The sequence below is a fragment of the Marmota monax genome, unplaced genomic scaffold (genome assembly GCF_021218885.2).
Source record: "Marmota monax isolate L192 unplaced genomic scaffold, Marmota_monax_Labrador192_F-V1.1 WCK01_AAM20220418_F8-fsc00136, whole genome shotgun sequence".
NCBI lineage: Eukaryota > Metazoa > Chordata > Mammalia > Rodentia > Sciuridae > Marmota > Marmota monax.
Window position 1 is genome coordinate 3,965,951 of NW_026693905.1, and position 22,998 is coordinate 3,988,948.

The 22,998-nt window shown below is 35.6% G+C and overlaps 1 protein-coding gene across 4 annotated transcripts in view; it reads left to right on the top strand.

Annotated features, from left to right (window-relative positions):
- The first annotated feature begins 369 nt into the window (after positions 1-369).
- Positions 370-22,998, top strand: part of Lancl1 (LanC like glutathione S-transferase 1) — a 34,558-nt gene continuing 11,929 nt past the window's right edge. The window contains exons 1-4 of one of the 4 annotated variants that reach the window (XM_046462923.1): positions 370-479; positions 723-819; positions 4,312-4,429; positions 17,467-17,674. In XM_046462923.1, the coding sequence (XP_046318879.1) occupies positions 739-819; positions 4,312-4,429; positions 17,467-17,674 (407 nt within the window). In that variant the 5' untranslated portion in view covers positions 370-479; positions 723-738. The other 3 variants (XM_046462920.2, XM_046462924.2, XM_046462922.2) reach the window with 3 other exon arrangements.

Here is a 22,998-nt window from a genome sequence, read left to right on the forward strand (position 1 = left end):
CAAACATAAAGGTTTAAATGTCTGTAGAAAGTCATTATAATGCCAATTTTATTTCCTCAGAGCAGTAGTAACACTGATATATGTTCAGATCTCAAAACAGTCTGTTTTTCCTTCTCCAGATTTTTTTAACCAATTATGATAAATATGGATTTGAATTCGCATTAAAAGAAGAGTAGAAACTATTGGGCACATGTGTTTTTTTTTTTTTTTTTAAGATGTCCTCACTGCTGCTACCCAGAAATTAAATTACCTTGCATTATCCTTTAGAAATCACACTCTTGCCCCTTTAATAAACTGAAAGCAAGGGGGCGGGCCTTGGCCGCGGCGAAGACTCTGATTGGTCCTTCTGGCAGGAAGTGGGCGGTGATCGCGCCGCCTCTGTTGTTGTCAGCGGCTGCGTAGTGTGAGGCCCAGGCGGAGGGAAGCTTCAGGCCTCAGGATTCTCCGCTGGCTTTTAACCACGGGCTTGGGGAAGTGGGGTGCGAAACGGGTCCTCTTCATTTCGGTGGGTTTCGGGCCCTGGCAGCCTTTTCGCGAAGGTGCCGTGCCCTGGCTACTCGACCGGGGCCCCTGTGTCCACTCGGACCGCTGATACCGCCCGGTTGCCCCGGAGCTGCCGGGAAGAAGGTGCCAGGAAGGGCTTTCACGAGCGCCGGCTGCCGCCCTCGCAAATCACGAGGCCCCTTACTCAACCTAGGATCTTTTTTCCCCCTGTTCTGCAGGCTCGCTTCCGGCAGCATGGCTCAAAGGGCCTTCCCGAATCCTTATGCCGATTATAACAAATCTCTGGCCGAATGCTACTTTGATTCTGCTGGGAGGGTGAGTTTGGGGTGTATCTGCCTGCATCCCTACCTGCCCGTTACACCACCCTCCAAGCGTTCGGAAAGGAGCTCAGTTTTGCTTTAGGTGGATGCCATTCCCATTTTTAAAAATGTGATTTGAGGACAAATATAAAAGATAACTTCAACATATATAAACTATTTGTTAAAGTGCATTCTTTGAACATGTTGGCTATAAGATAAAGTTATTAATGCTATTAATAAAGAAATAACCTCAGTCTCTGGGATATAAATTATTAAAATTGGCGGTTGCACAGTTTGCCCTGTGTTTGGCACTTCTGATACATTTTGGTTTGCTTCTCAAAGAGAGGTGAGGAATCCTAATGGTATTCATGGTGCCATGATGTTATTCCTTTATGATTGTACACAAGTGTGGATGAGGTAATAATGAGAGCAAACTGATTGTGTGGTAGGACGCTTTTAAACTAATAATGCAAAGAGAAAGATGGAAAATACGCCTGAAATTATTTGACACCCTTTGCAGGACATCTCCATGAAGGTTGAAAGCACTTGCTTTCAGGAGCCTCTGTTTTCTTAGGCCTCTGCTTAATAATACTTAGTTTGGGAAATCCTGAGTTAGATTAGACACATCTTTTTTTTTTCATATCACTGTATTTCTTCAAAAGTTGTCAGTCACACACTCAGTTTTATATAATGACCTTACAGATTTCATATCTGTCAAATTAACTTTATGTGTCTCTTTTGGTTCCTCCCTTAAAACACTAGTTATTATAGATTAATTTGGGTCAGTAATGCAGGTAGGAGGGATAGAAAGTGTAGTGTAGAAGGCTACCCATATGTGTATGGAGTTAGGGTCAATCTGATTATTTAAAAGCCATTATTAGCTGCCAACAAGGCCTTTTTCCATCATTATCTTGAAGTTAGATGGATTCCCGTTGGCCAGATGGGCCTGCATTCTGCCTAGCCCTGCAGATCTGGAAGCTGAAGTATATGCCTTGTCTTGTTAGAAGAGGATGTGTTGCTTCATGCTGGCTTGGCAGAGAAAACACTAGAAGATGTGTCCCAGTGATAGAAGCCTTTAATAAAAATGTAACTTGCTATTTAGGCTACTTATCAATTACATATATAAATTAATTCATTTCTGAGGGGAAAAACCCCTCAAATCTAAACTCTGGCCCCCAAATCATGATGTAATTTATTGTCTTTCAGTTTTTGGACAGATCCTACAAAGAAACTAGCATACCAGTTCTAAAATTGTTTAATGTTGAACACAAAAGATCAGACAGACCCTGGAGATCTGTCCTCCTTCGTTTGTAAACATAAAGATTTCATTCAATAAGAAACTCTTTTATTTTCTGGCATCTGTCAGGAATAAAGGACTTTTAGAGACTTTTCATGTAATTGCTAGAGTTTGAATAATTTGGTGGTCTGCCACATGTAATCGATACTCTCAGGCAAGTCACCTTTATTAAATGCAGCATGTGCAAGTAGAAAGTAACTTCCCTTTCTCAGGCTGAGGCAGTCTCATTATTCTTGGCCCCTCAATGTAAGGCCAGGCAAGATGATAAATTATACATGATCTATGTACAGAAGGTGGTGTATTCTCACACTCTTCTATCTACTTGAGATTTATAGACCTTTTATAATAATATTGAAGTATATTTTATCATAATAAGCTTAATTCTCAAGTCTTGTTGAAATCTTAACCTTTTGACAGAAATTATTAAATAATGGGAATATGTCTGTCAAACAATGCAGTTTCATCTTCAGAGCCTAAAGTTAAGAATCATAGTGGTGCTTCAGAGTAAAGCCAGATGTGGTTGAAAATCTGATCAGCCTTTTCAATAGCGCTCCTAAGAAGTGAATCTTAATGTCTTAAGTTATTATTATTAACTTTATACTGCCTTTTTACCCTTTACACTGTTAAGATACTCATTTTTAAAAAATGGGATTCTGATGACAGTAGGCAGTGGTTCGATTTGTTTGTACCATACTCACAAGGTAATATAAAATATTTGGATCTTTGTGATGTTCCTTTATATTGTTTTGAAATTATATTGGTTTGTGAAATCCAAGTCTGAGAATCACAGCAAGTTCCTAAAATGTTTGATAATTTAAAGTGACTTTTTAAGACACTTAAAGATTCTATATATAGAACTTTAAAAATATTTTTCATATGCCCAACATCTGTAGGCCTTCATATGGATGTTATGTTTAACCCCAGATCTCCAACTTTAGTGTACTTTCAATCCGTATCCAAGTTATTACTTGTCATATACCCTTGGCCTACTAAAAAAAAATTGTAAAAATGTCAACATTTATGTCTGAGAAAAAATGTAACACACAATCTCATTTAATCTTCAGAATTCCTTTTGAAATTGGTAGGGCAGGTGTTATTGTCCTGACTTTATGAAGGTTATTGAAACATAGAAAAATTATGAGGCGGACAAGATCTTTCAACTAATAACAGGGGAGGATATAGCCAGGTTCATTGATTCAGCAGTATTTATGAAGCCCTTTCTTTTTGCCAGGCACTTTCCTGGGTATGGGTTTTGATGGTAGGTTTGACAAGTTCTTTCTACTCAGCTTGAGGTTCCTGATGTGCATGAATTTGTTTTGCTTTCTTTATATTTTTTGCCAAAATTTTTTTTTAATTTTCCATTATTTAAAACAACAAAAACACAAGTTTCTTTTGAAATATGTTATTATAACTGCTTGAGTCCAGTGTTACTGTTAAAAACAACACCTTTAATTTATACTTAATTTAATAATGACTTTACATTATAATAAAAATATTGTTTCAAATAATAGATGATCGCTATTAGGTGGAAAATCTTAGAAAACATTTAACTTAAAACAATATTTCTTGTCTTGAGTAGAAAAATGTAGTGATACTTTTAAGTTGTGTTAACATGCTGTTGTTAATTGTAAAGTTCTCCCGGTAGAAAAATGTGGTCTAGGTGGAAATGAAGTGCCTTCCAGGAGGTTGGGTGGCCCATGTTTTAAAATTTTTAAAAATTTCTCTCCCCATCTTATACTAGAGATTGAACCCAGGGGTGCTCTACCACTTGTCTACATCCCAGCCCTTTTCTTTTCTATTTTGAGACAGGGTCTTGCTGATTTGGCCAAACTATCCTCCTGTTTCAACCTACCAAGTCACTGGGATTACAGGTGTGAGCCACCACACCCAGCAGACCACGTTTTTTCTTTCTTTCTTTTTTGTTTGTTTGGGGTGGGTTTTTTTGTTTTGTTTTGGGGATTTTTTTGGAGGTGGGGGGGTACTAGAGATTTAAACCAGAGCCACATTACCACTGAGTCACATCCCCAGCCCTTTTTATGTTTTATTTTGAGACAGGGTCTTGCTAAGTTGCATAGGGCCTCAGTAAATTACTGAGTCTGGCTTCGAACTCATAGTCCTCCTGCCTTAGCCTTCCAAGTTGCTGGGATTACAGGCATGGGCATCCAGCTCAGACCGTGTTTTTTAATATTTGTTTTCCCTTAATACCTACAGTTGACTCCTGAGTTCTCACAGCGCTTGACCAATAAGATTCGAGAGCTCCTTCAGCAAATGGAAAGAGGCCTAAAGTCAGCAGACCCTCGGGATGGCACTGGTTACACTGGCTGGACAGGTACAGAGTGCTAATGAGCTGGCATAAGCATTGTATATGAGATCCACTGTGTTACCTTTCAAGTGCTGTCTGGCTGAGTGGCACACCTTTCAGTGCTTTTTGCATTTGCCTGTGAGTCACTGCCTTTAGGAGATGCTGTGCTCTCAACTCAGGCTTCTGGGCTGTTACCAGTTCCCAGAATTTATGGCATGGTAAGCATACTGCCCATATTCATGCCTAACATTTGGATGGCTAGTAGCTTTCTGAAGTAAAAAAAAAAAAAAAACTGATTTTAAGCATTACATAATAAGTTTGGAAGTGGAATTCAGTGGAAAGAGGTTAAATAAAGTTTCAAAGCATAGTACCTGTAACAGATAAGAAGGATTTATCCTCAGGGAATAAAATATATCTAGAAGTATCATTTATCAAACAGTTGTCCTGTAACCAGCGCACAGGGTAAAGTATTGAGTTCATGAACTAATTCATATGATCATTGCTGGTTGTTTTGCATTTGCTGTGTACCTATGTCAAACACCTAAAGCTTGGGAGAAAATTGGGAACAAATAGTACATTGGTGTCAAAAAAAATGAGAGAGAAACCAAGAAGGAAAATTGAAGAACTAAAATTAGTTGACCTAATTTAGAGAGACAAAAAAGACAAGCTATGTTATAATCTTGGAGAAAGCATAGTCTTAGAGACCCAGTGTTTTCCATTTATTTTGATGAATGGAGGAACAAGTTTGTATTCTAGAGCTTTGCATTTGAAGACACGATGCTTTTCATTAAAATGTAGGTTCCTGGGTCATATAGCAGATATTTTGATTTCCTAGGTTATGATTGGGACCCAACTTCCATTTTACAAGCATCAGTTTTCCTGTTGCAGATAGTGATATATGAAGTGAAATTTAAGGGCTTCTTTATGAAAAAAATGTACAACAGCAATTTCTCAGCAATCCTTTTTAGTAATAAGTGATTCGGTTTTTCCTTACAAGGATGGGGAAGGCAGGTAGAGTCAGCAAAGTTGTAATTTTGGGGAGCTTTAAGATTAGTATTTTACAAAATAAAAAAGAATGGACTAGATAATGTTGAACCATTCGTCTTAAGTTTAATGATTTTGTGGATTTTAGAAGCTTAACATTGGAACTGTTAAGATGAGAATAAAATGAAAGTATTTTGCTTTAAGAAGGAAGTTACCACAATTGTCATTTGTTATCTGCTGTTTTTCATATGTGGTGTAATTAGTAGATTAATCTCATTGGTGAACAATACTGTTCTTTATTTAAAATTATCAGAATTTGACTAAAATAGGACCAATACAATGCAAGTTGTCTTTAGCTTTCCTTTTGATTACCACATGGTAATAATATGTAATGCCTAGACTTCAAATCTTTTCCTAATATATTTGGAGTTTCTGTTATTATCCCTGGCCAAAGAGAAGATAGAGAGAGGCTGAGACAGATTATTAGACTTAATTCTAGGACTGATTACAAAAGAATGACTTAACCCCTAAATCAGCCATTCAGATGAGCTTATATTGTTACTTATTACAAGATATCTTGCTTTAGGGGGAAAAGAAGTGGGGACTGATTTCAAGTAGATGAACAATGTTAGGAAAAGCTATTATTCAGACTCCCTAACTACTAGAGCTAGTTGAGAAACTAATTGAAAGTTATACTTTCTAGGCTGGGGATGTGGCTTAGTGGGAGAGTATATGCATAGATTGCATGTGCAGGGTCCTGGGCTCAATCCCCAGCACCACAAAAATGAAAAAAAAAAAAAAAAATGTTAGGCTTTCTGTAGAAAAATAAAATAAATTTCACTCCAAAATAAAATGCAAGTTGTTTATTTTCTTGGCTGTCTGGCATCATCTCCTTTGAATGTCAGTGTCTTTTATCCTTGAGTATCTGTAATGCTCATTACTGGCTCCTGAAAGCAGCTTATATGGCAAGTATCTGAAGCAAATTGGCGTACTAAGCCATTTAGGGTATCTTCAGTTTCTTGTTGTTTTATGATGTAGTATAAAATCTTCTGGATAAATTTGCTAATGGCTTTCAAGGCAAGATTCCTAATGTCCCCTAATCGAACACTGTTAAAAAGCCATTATTCCCACATAAAACAGACTGTCTCCTCTAGTGTTTTGTTAAGTTAAATGCTGCCCTGTTTCAGTGTTGAGACAGTCTGAATGACATAAAGCTCTGAGTTGCACAAGAAATTAAAGTTGATTTGACCACAGAAGTTCATAATATTAATGCCTTTTCCCATTATTTTGTAGTTTACCAACTACTGTCTATTTGTAACTTCAATTTTATTACCAGAAAAATGCATCTACAAACAACACAATCAAAATACTTGATGTTGGGTGTCAAAGCAATGTTTATATGATGATGTATTTGTATGTTGCTTTCTACATGCCCATGTTCTTTCTAAAAATGATACTTTTTAGAAATCAAGAATTATAGCTTTTTAACTTTGTGCAGCAACAACTTTTGCACCATATTTTTATAAATATTACATTATTGTTTGCACTTATTTTTTACTTGTCAAAAATTCCATTATTTGGGCTACGGTTGTAGCTCAATGATAGAGTGCTTGCCTTGCATGCATGAGGACCTGAGTTCGATCCTCAGCACCACATAAAAATAAATAAATAAGAGAAAAGATATTGTGTCCATCTACAACTAAAAAATATTTTTTTAATTTCATTATTTGGGGAAATTTTAGCTTATTATAGAAAACCTTTACAACTTCCTTTCTTCAACATTGATGTTGATTGAGCATTTGTTGTCAGTGTGCAATGAAAGCTTTTGCAAGTTATCATTAAATATAGTTTGTGTGAGAAAACTACATGATTATAATTAGGATTTTAAATTATTGTGTTAAATTTTCTTCTCCAGTAGAAATACTGTTTGATACCTATTGCTGGTTCAGGTGGAATTTGAACTGGAGATACATTTGGTTCAACTGCTTATACTCAAAAAAATTATGGTGGTTTAGATAAGGTTTTGTTTTTTGTTTTTCTTTCATGTAAAAGGAGGCTGAGAGAGGGCTAATATGATAGCCTTAGGATGTTAATGGGATTGCAGGCTTCTTTCTGCTTCATCATCCCTCAGCCACTAGGTCTGCCTTTTGATTAAGATGACCACTAAGCCAGATGTGGTGCATGCTTGTAATCCCAGTGGCTCAGGAGGCTGAGTCAGGAGGATTGTGAGTTCAAAGCCAACTTCAGCAACTTAGCAAGACCTAAGTAACTCAGTGAGACCCTGTCTCTAAGTAAAATACAAAAAAGATCTGGCGATGTAGCTCAGTAGTTTAGCGCCCCAAGATTCACTCTCCAATACCAAAAAGCAAAACAAACAAACAAAAAAAGGTGACTACTAAAAATCCAGCCATTATATCAGCTTTTCAGATTCTTGGAAGGAAGAAAAGTTAAAGAAGAATACATTCCCTGTCCTTAAAAAGACTTTGTGGAAATCCCACTCATTATTTCAATTCTGCTTAGCTTGCCTTGGCTGGAATACAGTAACACAGTCACTTTTGTTAATAAGGAAAGACGGTAAATGTAGTCTGTTAACCAAGGTTTTGTTACTTAAAGGAGAGTGAATTTTGAAATAAAATGCAGTCATCTCTGCCGTAACTCCTCTACATAGCAAGAAAAGTGATCCTCTCTTTTATTCCAGTGTTTTGCACAAACTATTTAAATGACAAATCTCAATTTTTCCATCTGCAAAAGGATCTCTAACTTCTGTCTACTTTGTTGGGAGGGGAATTTTTGTAATAAATTTATCAATATCATGAAATAGTTTGAAATGTGCTAAGCAATATTTTGCCAGCTGTTTGTTTCCTGGCGGATTCATTTTGTTTCAGAACACCTTTATTCTTTTTTAAGTCTTTTTCTTCATTTCAATTATAATCTTTTTTTGTAAAGCCTAGAACCAAAACACCAAGTCATGAATGATTTTTCTAAAGGTAGGTATAACTTAAGTCTAGAAGGAATTGCAACTGGTTCCAGACATAATACTGCAAAACATTGCTCTTTTTGCAGCTTGATTACAGTTGTCCATTGTGCTTCCTCTCAAACTCTTTGCTGTTGTGGGATTCTAAAGTCCTTAATTTGTTTGTACCATTGCATCAGTCCATATTAAATCCAATGGTTACACACCTGTATTTCTGCTTCATAACTCTAAAGAAAGCTACAAACTAGGCTGCCCATCTTCACAGTGCTTTGTTCATGCTGTGTCTAGATTTATCTTCACTGTTTAGTTGATCTTGGAGAGTTCTACTGAAGAGATGCAGCAACATTTGGGCTTAATATTAACACATACTTAAAACCAAAAGCCTTTACTCTTTTAGTTTTTCCCATTGTCTGTCTTTTGAGCAAGAAATGAGGTCAACAATGATGGGGTACTTATTAAAATTTCTTCTATAACATCTCTTTATGCCATATGTGCTTTGGAAAATAACCATTAAGATTAGAACTTTACCATCTTGTTTGTTATGGTTTACTTCCCAGTAATATTGTAGTTCCATAGCCAATGCTGGTTTAGTTCAAGAAGATTAAGATTTGAAATAGAAATATTCTAAATAATTCACATATACAAAATATTTGCTTGGTAAGGGTGATATGTACAGGTTTAAACCGAAATTTAAAAGAAGCAAATGATCACTTTAGAAAGTACTGTACATTCACTTTGCAAACTATTTGACAAGTGAAATTAACTTGGCTTTTATTCTTAAATGGAAGCAGAGAATGAGATATAGTGACAAAAGTAACTAACAAAGTAAGTTATTAGAATTCAAACTTTTGCCACTGAAGCTTACATATTTATACCTATAGGTTATCCTTGTGCAGTATCACAAGCTGAGTCAAGTTGACTTGCAGATAACCTGACTCTTACCTTTTTCTCTTTACAACAGAGAAGTAAAAATGCCCTGAACTTAGGAAAGAGAAAAGGTAAAATGTTTTAAAACCCCAAAGCTGTCTCATATTTTCAAGTGAGGCAATTTTTGCCACAAATCCCCCTGATCTCTCTCATTCTCATCCAGGAATAAGACATTGTGATTAATCAAATTTTCAGACAGTGTTGAGAGGTAACAAGATTATTACTATACATTAATGTTCAGAAAAAGGATTCAGTAATTTAATAATGAACTATGTTGAATGAATTTTTGTTTTCCAAGGGAATGAGGGTCATTGGTATGCAGTTTCATATATCATTTGATTATTGAAGCACAGGAGTAAAGATCAAAATGTAATTCATCTTAAAAGTTACTAAGACATTCGAATGATAGGAGCAAAAATGTGTGTGAATGTACACCAATAACTAATATTATATATTAGGTACAATCCTAATTGTTTGCGTTAATTCATTATTCTAATTCTCAGAACACCTCCATGGCATGGGTCCATCTCACAAACAAGAAAAATGAAGAAAAGCAAGGTCAAGTACCTCTCAAGGTTACACAGCTAGTAGGTTACACAGTTAGAATTCAGCCCAACAAACTTGGCTCTTGAGTCCTATTATTTAACCTTTGAATGAGTGTATGTTTGCATGTATTTTCAGCTTCTGCATTTTATTCTGTACATTTCATAAGCAAAGATTATTTACTTAAGCTATGAAATGGAATAATCTGAGCAATGACGACCCGATAACTCATGTTTTACAAACATTTTAGAAATGGCTTATGACAAGTCAGATTTAAGTGTTTTATCTAAAAATAAAAATAAGAATAATTCCTGGTGAAGCAAAAAAAGGATTTGGAAGGAAAGAGGAAAAGAAGCCTTATTGAACAGCAAGAGGAATTCCTGTTAAGTCTACAAGAAAAAAGGTTATTTAGTAGTTATTTACATGAAGTAAATCCTGGAAAAACATATGGGAAGTTTGCAGCTAGAAAAATGAAATCTCCAGCATTCTTATATAGGTGTTTTTCCCCGTCCCCTAATCCTATGTTAATATATTCAATGTGGTCTCTGAATATAAAATTCATTGGTCAAGACTTTCCTCATAATTGCTTGTATTTGAAAAGACTTGTTTGATAAATGCATTATCATCCATAACCTGAAATCAATCAGTAGTTTTTACAGCTGTTCATAATTGATATTGTAAAGAAACAACCTCAGTTCTTTTCACCAGCATCCTCTCTTATAAAATTTAGTACACTGAAGTATAATCTATCATTATATTGATATATGACATATGCCAGCAGTAAGCATGAGTTGTTCATTTTTACCCTAATTCTCCTCCCAGTAGATTTACAGGAGTTCTTTACAGTATGTTCTTTCAGCTAGAGCAGCAGGGGAAGCATTTTGGTTATTTAGGTACTCAGTTAAGAACTTCTATATGTGACTACATATAACAGCACACAGTGCAGAAAAATAACAGGTGTGGAGGCCCTGTAAAATCAAATCCCATCAGCTACTTAGTGGTCCTTGTCCAGAGATCCATGGCATCTGTGGCACAGAGACCAGAACAATAGCTTGTCATTGGACTGGGTTTTGTTCCAGATTGTGGGTTCTGGGGAATATCGAGGAGAATTTTTAAAATGCTTTATATGATGGAAGGCACAAAACACTAGTAAGGAATTATTATAAAGGATTAAATGAACAGATGAAGTGTTCTTGAGTTTAGAAATAAGCATTTTCTGGGAAAGATTGCTCCCGTTGCAGATAACTTAGTAGAAAAGTAAGTAAACCCAAGGGGTGTCTTATCTCACTAGGGTCTTTAAGGAAAAATGAGGGAAAGTACTAGCTCACATTTAACTTCATTTTTCCCATAGTCTTAACTATGATGATTCCAAAGGGAAATGGTAATCAGCTCGCACTTCAAAAAAAAAAAAAAAATATCCAGGACTTCAGGGGTTTTATTTTTAAAAGGCATGACCCATGTTTCTGTAACCAACTCACAAATTAATGAGGCTAAGATTGGCATATATTTCCTCTTTTCAAGTATTAGATAACATTTTAAATAAGAGGCTGTGCAGCACAATCCCTAGAGTAATATTAACTTGCAAGTCATTATAGTGTTTCAAGATGCTGTTTCTCTGATCTGCCAAATGTATAGCCTTTGAGCTATGGCTTTAGCATGTGGCTCTTAGTTACTGCTGACACCATATTTATTTGAAAGGAATCACTCTGGCCAGGTGTCTTCTATTTGTAATTTGATCTTATAAGTAGCTCTGCATCAGAACAGCATTTCAATGTCTAATTTGAGCTCTGAGCAAATGTCCTTCACCTTCATGAGAGGCAACTATCCGTCCCAACCAGAGCTGGTAAGGCACATGGAGGGAATCAAGGGTGTGAATCCACACCGGATTTATTAAAGCCCTTCACAGCAGCCACTAGATAGATGACTAGGCCAAGAGCATTGCCTGCTGTCTTTCTAGCTGTGCTGTGTATAATGTTCATATCATTGTTCTGTAGGTTACCTTAAATTACTAAGACAGAGGCTTGAAATAAGTGTAGGGTTTAAATCTCACCAGTGAAGCACAAAATGCAGGATGAAAGTATAGAGAGATCAAAAGAAGTGGTGGGAGGGAAGGAAGACATATCTAAGCAATTTGACTTTTACAGACAACCCAAAGAAAGCTACAGCTGTGTCTATGTTTTTCATCCCAATAACTTCAGCACTAAGTGCCTTGCCAGGTCCATAGTCAGTGTTTAATAAATATTTGTTGGATGGATGATGGATGGATGGATGGATGGATGGATGGATGGATGGATGGATGGATAGAGCCCTGTGATTGCTACCCCAGCTACTATCTGTGCAGACTAAAAAGAGTGAAGATGTGCATGACAGTGTGGGGAACAAAAAAGAAGAAAGTGAGAGCCTGAAGAAAGCAAAGACTTTTCAGAAAACTAATGAGAGAGGCCAGGTAACATTTGTGTAGGGAACACTATTCTAGCCTCATGGATAAGAGAATCTGGGAGGGAGGAGAGATGCAGGAACATGGGAAAAGAGAGAGTATATTTCCTCCACACTCTCCCTTTAAATCAGGGATTGGAAAGAGGACAATGTGACTTAACATCTAATGGGGTTGGGCATTTATTGTTATTATATGCCAGGGACTATTCTGAGTGATTAGCAAGATTCACAGTCATTCTGTAGAATAATTACTATTATTTACGTTTTACAGATAAAAATGCTTGTATATAGCAAGTTTTTGTAAGTGGGTTGAGATCATACAGCCAGAAAATGGCAGAAGGCAGGCTTCAATACCAGCGTGGAGAATCCATGCTCTTAACAGCTGTTAGGAGGAGGGATTTATCACCTATTATGGCAGAGTAAAAGATCTAGTGCTTCCAAATTTGACATTACAAAGCAGTGGACTTCAGTCACCAAAGGAAGGAAGAGGAAAGTTTGTTTTCTTAAATATTTTCTCCTGCTGCACAATTCGCTCTGAAAATAAATGACACCTCTTCTTTGTCCTCATTTGCTTTTACACTCCTTTGTTTTGCATAATATTAAAATAAAGACACAGAGTCATGACTAGTTTTTTCCCAGCTTACCTGTACTTAAGTACTGGAGTATTTGGAAAGCCAGCAGCTCATATTGCTCAGCTTTAATCCAGCAGTTGAGCAAATGTCCTGATCATTGTGCAGTGTTCACACCCAGGCTTGGTGGCAAGTACAGTGCCCTGTATCAACAGTGACAGGGAATGGAAAGCTGCCCTAATTGACAGCTGTAATTTTTTTGACGAAACAGAAATGAACATATCCATGCATTCACACACAAAATTCGAAAATAGTTCTAAGATTAGAAAGTACTAACCTGATGTAGAAAAACATGTGATCCTACTTCATACTTATATGCCACCCCAATGCAAAATGAAGAACACATAATAATTAATTAGCTTTTAAAGTTTCAACAAAGGAGCAATGCATTTGAATTTCAGTTATAACCTCCCTCTCTTAGGAAGTATCTTTCTTTCAAAACTATTAGGTATTAGTTGACCACCACCGGTGGCTCCCACAGAGGTTAAATCTAACCTGATTTTTCCTATCAGAGTACATGAGGGGAATTTTTGAAACCTCTTTCTTGCAAGGAATTACCTTGTAGAGCTGAAGTACCTTGGCAAAGGTTTTTATAGCACTATAGGCAGGTTGTAAAACAAATGGAAAATGTTAAAGAATGATCTGTAGAATGCAGAATTAAAGTGTTTTGAGAGATTCATCTATCTGTGGGGATTTTTATCATCTCCATATCATTTGAGATACAGCAAGGTCTTTGATTGGTCAAGATGAATAGTACTAATGATTCCTCAGAAATTCAAAGGCTTAGTATTAATTACTTCCCAACAGCTGGCTGTATTTATAGTACTGCTAAGGATAAGTAGCTGAGTAAGGATATTGCCGATTTAGAAATGTCCCTAAACAATTTACCCTCCCTTCCCAGAGTAGTAGCTGTAGAAAGAAATGGAAGGTTCAAAGCTTCTGTCCTGACAACCAGGACTGATGCCTGTCAACAGCAGTTTTACTTGGTCCTCACAGTATTTTTTTTCTTTCAAGTAAATTAGTTAACAACATTTCAAAATCAAGAGATTCCTAGGATGAACTATGAAGCAGTGCCAGACTTCATGAACTTCTTGTACAGAATTTCTTGGAACATTCTGCAGTGGTGGAAATGTTCCTGTGCAGCAGCTACTAGCCACATATGGTTATTAAGCATTCAAATGTAGTTTGTGTGACTGAGAAACTAGATTTGATTTTATTTTTTACTTTTTTTGATAAACTGAATTTTGTTCACTTTAAATAGCTGATGTTTCTATAGCCACTGATGAGTAGGACCATTGACATTGAACACTGCAGTTCCAGGACAGCCAAGCAGGATCCAGGAGTCCTAACATCAAAGTAATAAGTATATGGGCTTCTCCCAGCCTCTCAGATCACAGAGGAAATGATAAGCAGGTTTTCTTTGTTTTGTCTTGTTTTGTTTTTAGTGAAAAGCAACTCCCACTTGCACTGTCTTTTTTTTTATTCAAGCTGCTTCTAAATTGCATTGGGAATCATTGAGTACTTCAGTTAACACAGAATTAAGATGGTATCCCAAATACTTTATTGATCACCTTTAATGACTTGAGGATTGATGGAGAAATAGTGTCTACTTAGATTTTGCTTTACTTATTTCTCAGCATCTCTCTCTTCTTATGGATTACTTTCTCTTTTAAAATATACCCACATTTAAGTCACATATGAGTATATCTAATAAGATAATGAAAATCAGGCAGAAAATCTTAGTTTTCATAGCTTAATGATAGTTAGGGAATAGATCAACAATAACAACAACAGAGAATAATATTTAACTTAAATTTTATATTAATGAAAATTTCAAAACATCCAGGTTCAAAAAAGGAAGGCTTTTATTTTTTAAAATAAAAATAATTCTAAAAATCTTAAAACATTTGGGAGTATATGTTTATAATTAAATGCATTCAAAATTAAACTCATATAAGTCGTTTTTGGTCAAGAAGAAAAAGTGTAGATAGAAGAAGGAAGCATATCTCAATTTTTCAAGTTTTTGTTTGACAAATAGTTCACAAGGAAATTTTATCTGACATTCAAACTTAAGCTCAAGAATTTACTTAAGTTGGCTGTTGGCATATTTTAAAGAAGTAGAATATTCTGTGATTAAAAATAAAGAAAATATTAGGAAGATGAATCTCTGTTCATCATCCTTTGTCAAACCTGGTGATGACTGTTGCCCTCTTTGGGGCACATTGGCCATTCAACTGTGGAAAGTAGACATTTGGGAAACAGCATGGTGTCTCCCTCTTAGTTATCCTACCAGGTGCTGTTGATTTTTTACTTTTCAGACCAGTACCTTCTCAGTTCATTCTTATGACATCTCTCCTGCACACCCACCTGCCTATTGTCTCACTCCCACTCCTCAAACATCCTCCTAACTGCTTCTCTACCATCCACTGTTCCAAGCCTTACAGTGCAGCTACAGTGAATTTAAGAGAAAACTAATCTATTTATGCTTTTCTCATGATTTAAAATGGTGTGTTACAAGAAACACCCCAAATCTTTAATTAGCTAAAAGATCCTATATGATCTGATCTAGCTTCTGCTACCTTGCTAGCTTTGAAAAGAGCCATATTCTTTAGGGTTAGTAGTAGTGCTCTTAAAATAACAGTAGCTTTAACACAGAAGTTTGTATCTTAGGTTAATGGCAATCCAAAGACTGGTATAGTAAATTCATTGTTCTCTGGGATCTAGGCTGCTTTCATCTTGACATTTTGCCATCCTCATAACACAATTTCCAACTTTAAGGTCGAAAGTGGCTGTTCTAGCTACACCATCACACCTTCATTCCAGTTAGCACAAAAGCAGAAAGGGAAAGAATTGGTAAGTCCCTTGAAAATGGGATACATGGGATGAAAAAATATTAATAAGACATGAAATGTCTTTGACTTACACATTCTGTCTTATTTTCCTGACCTTGGCTGATTTGTAAGTATGTCCAAAATAATTTTTCTAATTGGCAACATTCATCATTTAAAATCCTTTTCACCCAAGGGTGCTTTGTGACAGAGAAGGTGAACACTAAACTGTGGCCTGCAGAAGATCAAGTCTAACACCAGGCCCAGAACAAGAAGAGGAGAAATTAAACCTGTGTATATGGAATCTCAGAAACTTAGAAAATTCTCTGCTGTTCAGAAAGAAAGAGAATAAGTGAAATATTGTGAGACTCAAAAAATGACTACATGTTTGTCGTGAGAAATACTTCAAATCTTAAAATTGCATGCCTTAATACATTTTGTTTGTTAAGTATTGAGGCTAAGAGGAATTGTTGCTCATGAGAGACAAAGGTCTGAAAAAGAAAACAATCACTGGACTTGTATTTAATCACTTTTTATTTTCTCAGATCTCGGTCATGTCATTATCTGGCTTTTGTGCTTACATAACTTAATTAAGCAAGTTCAGACATCAGTGGGAATAGGAGAGCAAGATGAAAGGGTAACAATTTAAATGGATTGCCAGCAGATGCGTGATATGGATGGAAATGAAGCCTATTAAGGACCTCATTCAGGAAGAAGCTCTTGACATTGATCATTTGTGAAAGGGAATTTTTTTTTCTTACCCACATACTTGGTTTTGTACACTTGTCTACAAACCTTAAGCAGTAGTACATCTGATCATCAACTTGTGGAATTACTAACACGGAGCCACTTTGAAAGAGCAGACAAGGTTATTAACTTTTGTAGGAAATGAAAATTTGGCCTTAATATACATGTGAAATTGAATTGTCTGTGGCACAAAGCTTTGGAGATTACCCATGCAAAATGAGAAAACTATCTAAATTTAAAATTGTCCTCAGTACAGTGAAATGTAATTTTGCAAACCACATTTTTACTGCAGTGAAATCTGTGAAGAGATTGGCTCTATTAATTTAGATTTAAACAGAGGCTCCGTGTCTTCTAAAAATGGTAAATGAGATGGAAAATGTACTTTAAGGAGAAAAAAGAGTTTTTGAAAATGCTGCAGGCAGGCTCCATACTCCACATCTTTGAGTCTACTCTGAGACCAGTTGGCTTCAGAAGAAGGTCTTGATATACTGTGACAGGTAGTTGGAATAAGAACATGCAGACAACACCTCAGTTACATGTAGCAGGCTTCAAGAATAGGATAAGAAGCAAATCAAGTAAAACCCAAAGCCGAAGTCACTGACAGCTCTTACTTAATAGTAGGTAGCTGAGTCCTTGACAGAAAAAGAAAAGATTAAAAAGAAATTGAATGTATTTTCTCAAATATCAAATAACTTTCTTACAATCCCTGCCTGAAAAGATAGTGTAGGTAGGGGATTTGATGACACAAACTACCTTCTCACACAAAAGTTTTTTGTATGAAAAGAAATTAAGTTTTCCATTCCCTACTTTGAGTTTCTTTAGGTTACAAGGACAAAACATGTCTTATTAATTAAATCATTAATTAAGTAGATTACTATGTTTTGGGGACCATGATTTCATAACTTATTGTTTAGCTATCGAGAATACATACATGCCAAAATAATAAAATCAGTTGTCCTTTCCTCATCTTTACATTGTTTTCTTTTTGCTTTCAAGGTATTGCTGTGCTTTACTTACATCTCTTTGAAGTGTTCGGGGACCCTGCCTACCTCCAGATGGCACATTGCTATGTGAAGCAAAGCCTGAACTGTTTGACCAAGCGTTCCATTACCTTCCTTTGCGGCGATGCAGGACCCCTTGCGGTGGCCGCTGTGCTGTATAGCAAGATGAACAATGAGAAGCAGGCAGATGATTGCATCACACGGTAATCATGTTTCTTTGTAAGGATTATTACCTAAACGTATTGCATTTTGCATATATCAGCAAAAAAACATTCTAGTGAATACTTTTCTTGGCAGATAAATTTTATTCCTGCATTTGATCAGTTCTTTTATATTTTTCCTGTGTTGTAGTTAAGAAACAACCATTGTAATCCCTATTTTATTGCAAGATACAAGACATCGTCATGTTCCAGATTAAACATGAGTTCAGTAACATTTGTGAGATCAAAAACCTAATCATGTGATTGCTAATCCAGCATCAGAAATTCAAAGAAATGCATTTAAATTCTTGCCTTTGAGCCTAGAAAGGCATCCTAAGGGACCACAACTAATTCAAGACTGCCTTTCTCAGGGACAATGCCATGTAAATCCAGATTTCCATTTTTAATACAAGTCATGGCACTCCACTGGAACCTTATGAATTATGAATTACTAAACTTTTATATTAATAAAGTTTATTTTTTGCCTTATTAGAGTTTATTGAGCATGCCTTTGAATTTACTGAGGAATCTGACTGCCATGCAACTCCGTGTAGGGCTCATAGGCTCCCACTGAGCATGTTTACACTAACAGGAGAGTTGCAACTCAGCAGCATTTTAATCAGTGATTATCACTGAATTGTCCATGGTTTTTCATTCCCAGTATTCTCTATTATAAATTACCACCCAAATAACATTATAATCACCAGTAAAGTTAGTTAAGGATCTCTTAGTTAAACAGTTGGCCTTCCATATCCACAGGTTTACATCCATAGATTCAGCTGTGGATCAAAAATATTACAAAAAAATTTTCTTTTGTACTGAATAGTACAGACTTTTTTTTTTACATATTGTTATTCTCTAAGCAATACAACTATTTACATAGTTTTTATATTGCATTGAGTATTGTAAGTAATCTGGGGATGATTTAAAGTAGATGGGAAGGATAAGTATAGATTATATGCTACTATGCCATTTCATATGAGGGTCTTGAACATTCACAGATTTCAGTACCCACCAGAGAAAAGGGAACCAATCCCTATGAATACCAAGGGGTGACTGGTACTGTGTGGTGGTGTGTGTTTCATCAACAGGCTTTTTGGACATAATTATGTTGTATTTAAAGAAATAAATATTCATGCCCATATTGTTTAACCACACATGTACACAAATTGGCAAAAGCATACACAAACAAATTCTCCCTCTTCCTTCAATTTTTCTTTATTATATTTTTCTATTTTTTTCTTATTACTATTTTCATATTGTAACTTTCACTGGAATTTTTTACTTTTTTTGGGGGGGGATTGAACCCAGGGGTGCTTAACCACCAAGCCATATCCCCAGCCCTTTTTTTATATTTTATTTAGAGACAGGGCCTCACTAAGTTGCTTAGGGCCTTGCTAAGTTGATGAAGCTGACTTTGAACTCACAATCCTCCTGCCTCAGCCTCCCAAGCAGCTGGGATTATCGGCATGTGCTACTGCACCTGGCTTCCACTGGAAATTGTAAGAGAAGGAGAAAATGAGTGGGTCAAGGAGTCTTTTACTCTATAATGCTTTGTTAATAATTATATTAAATAATCCCCTGAATTGACATATGTTTTAGTGAGCTCTTGCATCACTGTGACCAAAAGACTTGACAAGAACAATGTAGAACAGGAAAAGTTTATTTGGGGGCTCATGGTTTCAAAGGTCAGTGTCCATGGTTGGCCAACTCCATAGCTCTGAACCTGGGGTGAGGCAGAATATCAGGGTGGAAGGACATGTCAGAGGAAAGCAGTTCAAGACATTGCAATCAGGAAGCAGAGAGCTTTGCCCACCATCAACAAAATATAAATCCTAAAGGCAAACCGAGCCATTGACATATGTCCTCCAACCATACCTCTTACAATTACCACCCAGTTAATTCATAACAGTGGATTAGATTAAGGTTCTCATGACCCAATCATTTCATCTCTAAAAATTCTTGTATTGTCTCACACATGAGCTTTTGCAGGACTCTAAACCATTTTTTTATGTATAACTATGCTACATCTATTAAAGGCTATAAATTATGTAGTACAACTTATTTAGTGTATGTGGAAGAAAAAACTCTAAAATTGTATTTCAAGGCTGGGAAATATTTAGGATAAAACATATTACCAAGCTTGACCAAAATGGCAAATGGAATGATTGCTTTAAAGTTTAATTAAAATATTTTCCTTCCATAACAATTGACTTGTGTGAGACTAACCAATACAAAAGCTATTCCATACTTAAGTTTGAAACACAGAAACTACCTTTTTTCTTGGGCAGTTTAAAAAACCTCACAAGGTTCATAAGATAGTCTTATTCAGTGAATTGCTCTTAAATACCATCAAATTAAATTGTGCTCCCATATTTTACAGATGATGCCACCATTTCCCAATATATGCGCAGCCAAATAGTAAGAGTTTGCTGTGTGAGGAATGTTAATGGTATTCGGTGAAAACAGGGTATTCAGATTTGGGATTGTATTCAAACACTAGTTAAACAAAATTAAATATACACCTCTACTGGCTGCTCAGAATCTTTAGTAGTTTATGTGCATAGAGAAATACTGCAACTCTAGAGAGCACCATTTACTAAACTTACATAGACACCTGTCTTCGCACATCTTGGAGACCTAGTCTAAGAAACACTCTTTGGGAAATAATACCAAACATCAATGTTGGTTTATTAAAATCAGAAGAATGAGTTAAGATTCTGTTTTTTCTTGATAACCTTGGTAACAAAATTTTTTATATTTTATATCTTTTAATATTTTTTATGAGATTTTCAAGAATATAACTGGAAGACATGTTAAGGTTAAAAATTAGGAATACAGATATATGACAGAAAGATACACTATTTAGATTTTTAAAGTTCATGGTAGAACAGAAAGAAGAATTATTTGTATATGCTTACTTCATCTTTCAAATTTCCTCCCTTTCAGTGGAATAATTTATAATTCTTTATGGTTTGATTTTAGAAAATTCAAAATTATTTGGTATCAGTAGGTATTAAATAAACCTACATGCTTGCTTTACTTTTTTACCAACCTCCTTCCTCTTATCATACCCCTTTTGGGATTTGTTGTAGAGGCTGTGTTGTGTTCCACTGCCAATATCAATCATATTCTAGCTCATCTTTCCATTACATTTCTTTTATGTAATGGTCTTTCAAAATCTTAATTTTGAGTTTTAAAATCCAAAAGGACCTCTGAAATCATCAAAAACCTAATTCTTCAACAAAGAAACTGAAATTCAAATAAATTAGTTTTTTTCCTTGGGTAGAAATCTTAACCTTGGGCTTTTGAGAATCTTGTTGTTTTTTTTTTTTTTTTTTTGGGGGGGGGGTGTTTTTTGTGCTAGGAATTGAACCCAGAGACACTTAACCACTGAGCTACATCCCCAGTCCTTTTTATATTTTATTTTGGGACAGGGTCTCACTAAGTTGCTTAAGGACTCTCCAGGTTGCTGAGGCTGGCTTTGAACTTGTGATCCTCCTGCCTCAGCCTCCTGAGCCATTGGGATTACAAGCATGCATCATCATGCCTGGCTGACCATTTTTACTTCTCTGGCAAGGGTTCCTGACTCCTCAAAAGGAGTGTGTATGTGTTCTTGTTCATATTGTCCTGCTGATGACCAAGGGGTGGAAGAGTGGACAACAGTACATAGTGGTACACAGTGGTAGTTCTTTCTACTGCCTGATATATATATCATGTCCACTTTTACCCTTCTTTCTACACAGAGGTATTAGTACTACAGCCCAAATAGAAAGCATAGCCTGTTAGGTACCCAATTAGGTGACAAACCTGACATATATAGTGCTTTAGAGCCATACTTAGACTGATGAAGAGCTTTAGCTTTCTAGACAGGAAATGTATCAACTTTCTGCTTTTGTAGTGTGATGGGTCAGAAAAGAACTACTTTTTTTTTTAACTTACAAACCTTTTGATATAATACAAAACCAAAAAACTCTCCCAATAACACCCTGAGGAAATACTGCTAGTTCTGGGATAGAAGTAGCCTATTTCTAAATGTCTTTATTTTTCCTTCAGTGACATTTCAGTGACTTCCTTATCTCTCTTTTAAAGATTGGTTGTTATTAATATCAACATAATCAAAACAAATAAATGGAGCTGGAACAATATGCTTGTGGGTTTGAGAGTTTACAAAAATACAAAATAACCATTATGATTTATGAATGCTATTATTATTTTATCATAGCATGTGAAACATGCAGTCAAAAGTCCAACTGTTGCTAACCTCTGATTCAACTGGTTTAGTGATATGAATTAAAATCCAGGGAAAAAAATGAAATACTTCCCTTGTTACCCTAAAATCCATTGAAGAGATACTTTGAGCATATTTTACTTTTAAGTATATTAAAAGTATTTGCTACCTGCTTTGAACAACCTAAATTAATTAGAATACTAATTTTGTATTGCCACCTAATGGTAGTATAAGTGATAACATTGGCAAAGAGAAAGAAATGGCAATTTCTAATTTCAAGCATTTTATTTTGACAGGAACCTCATTAGCAGTAAAAGAATAATTGTTCTGAGTAATATATCCATAGTGCATGTTTGCTTTAAAAAGTATCCTAAATTCTCCCTTTTGAATAGTTCTTTGATTTCCTTTGCAAAAACAAATCAAAAATGCTTTTTAAAATCTAAATTCTATATAACTCAATGCATTTATATTAAAATGATAATAGGTTCTTATCTAAGTGCAAACATTCATTCTGTTTACTACAACAGTTTTAAACAGATTTGTGTTCTTTATAGTCTCAGTGATACTGAGGTACCATATCTGGTTTGAGGAAAAAAAGAGAATTCTTCTTAATAAATGCTTTTGAATTCTTTTGAAAATTAGGGATGTATATGTGTGTGAATGTTTATACATATTTATATGGTACTGAAATAAAAAACATAGTGGCCCATAATTCTGCCACCCACATAGCCATGAATGATGATGAGCAAAGGTTAAACAAAGTATTACGAAAAAATACAAAGAAACATCTGACCACGGTGACCCTGTTTCTAACATAACCTCTGCTCCACTGTGAGTTTATTGCTTATTTTTTAAAGGAGAAAAAAAATTACATGAGCCAACATTTGCATATTAATTTGAGATGCCTCAGTTCTCAAGGTGTAATGTGAAAAAGTTGTAACTTTTGCAATAACTGCATCTAGCCATGCCCTTTCAAACTCTTCTTTCCTATTGAAAAGGAAGTTCCCTTGAAATCTCCTTTATACCTTTTTCTTTGCCTTTGTTTCATCACTATTAGCTGCTTTCAGTCATTAAAATCATCTAATTCTGTCTTTTT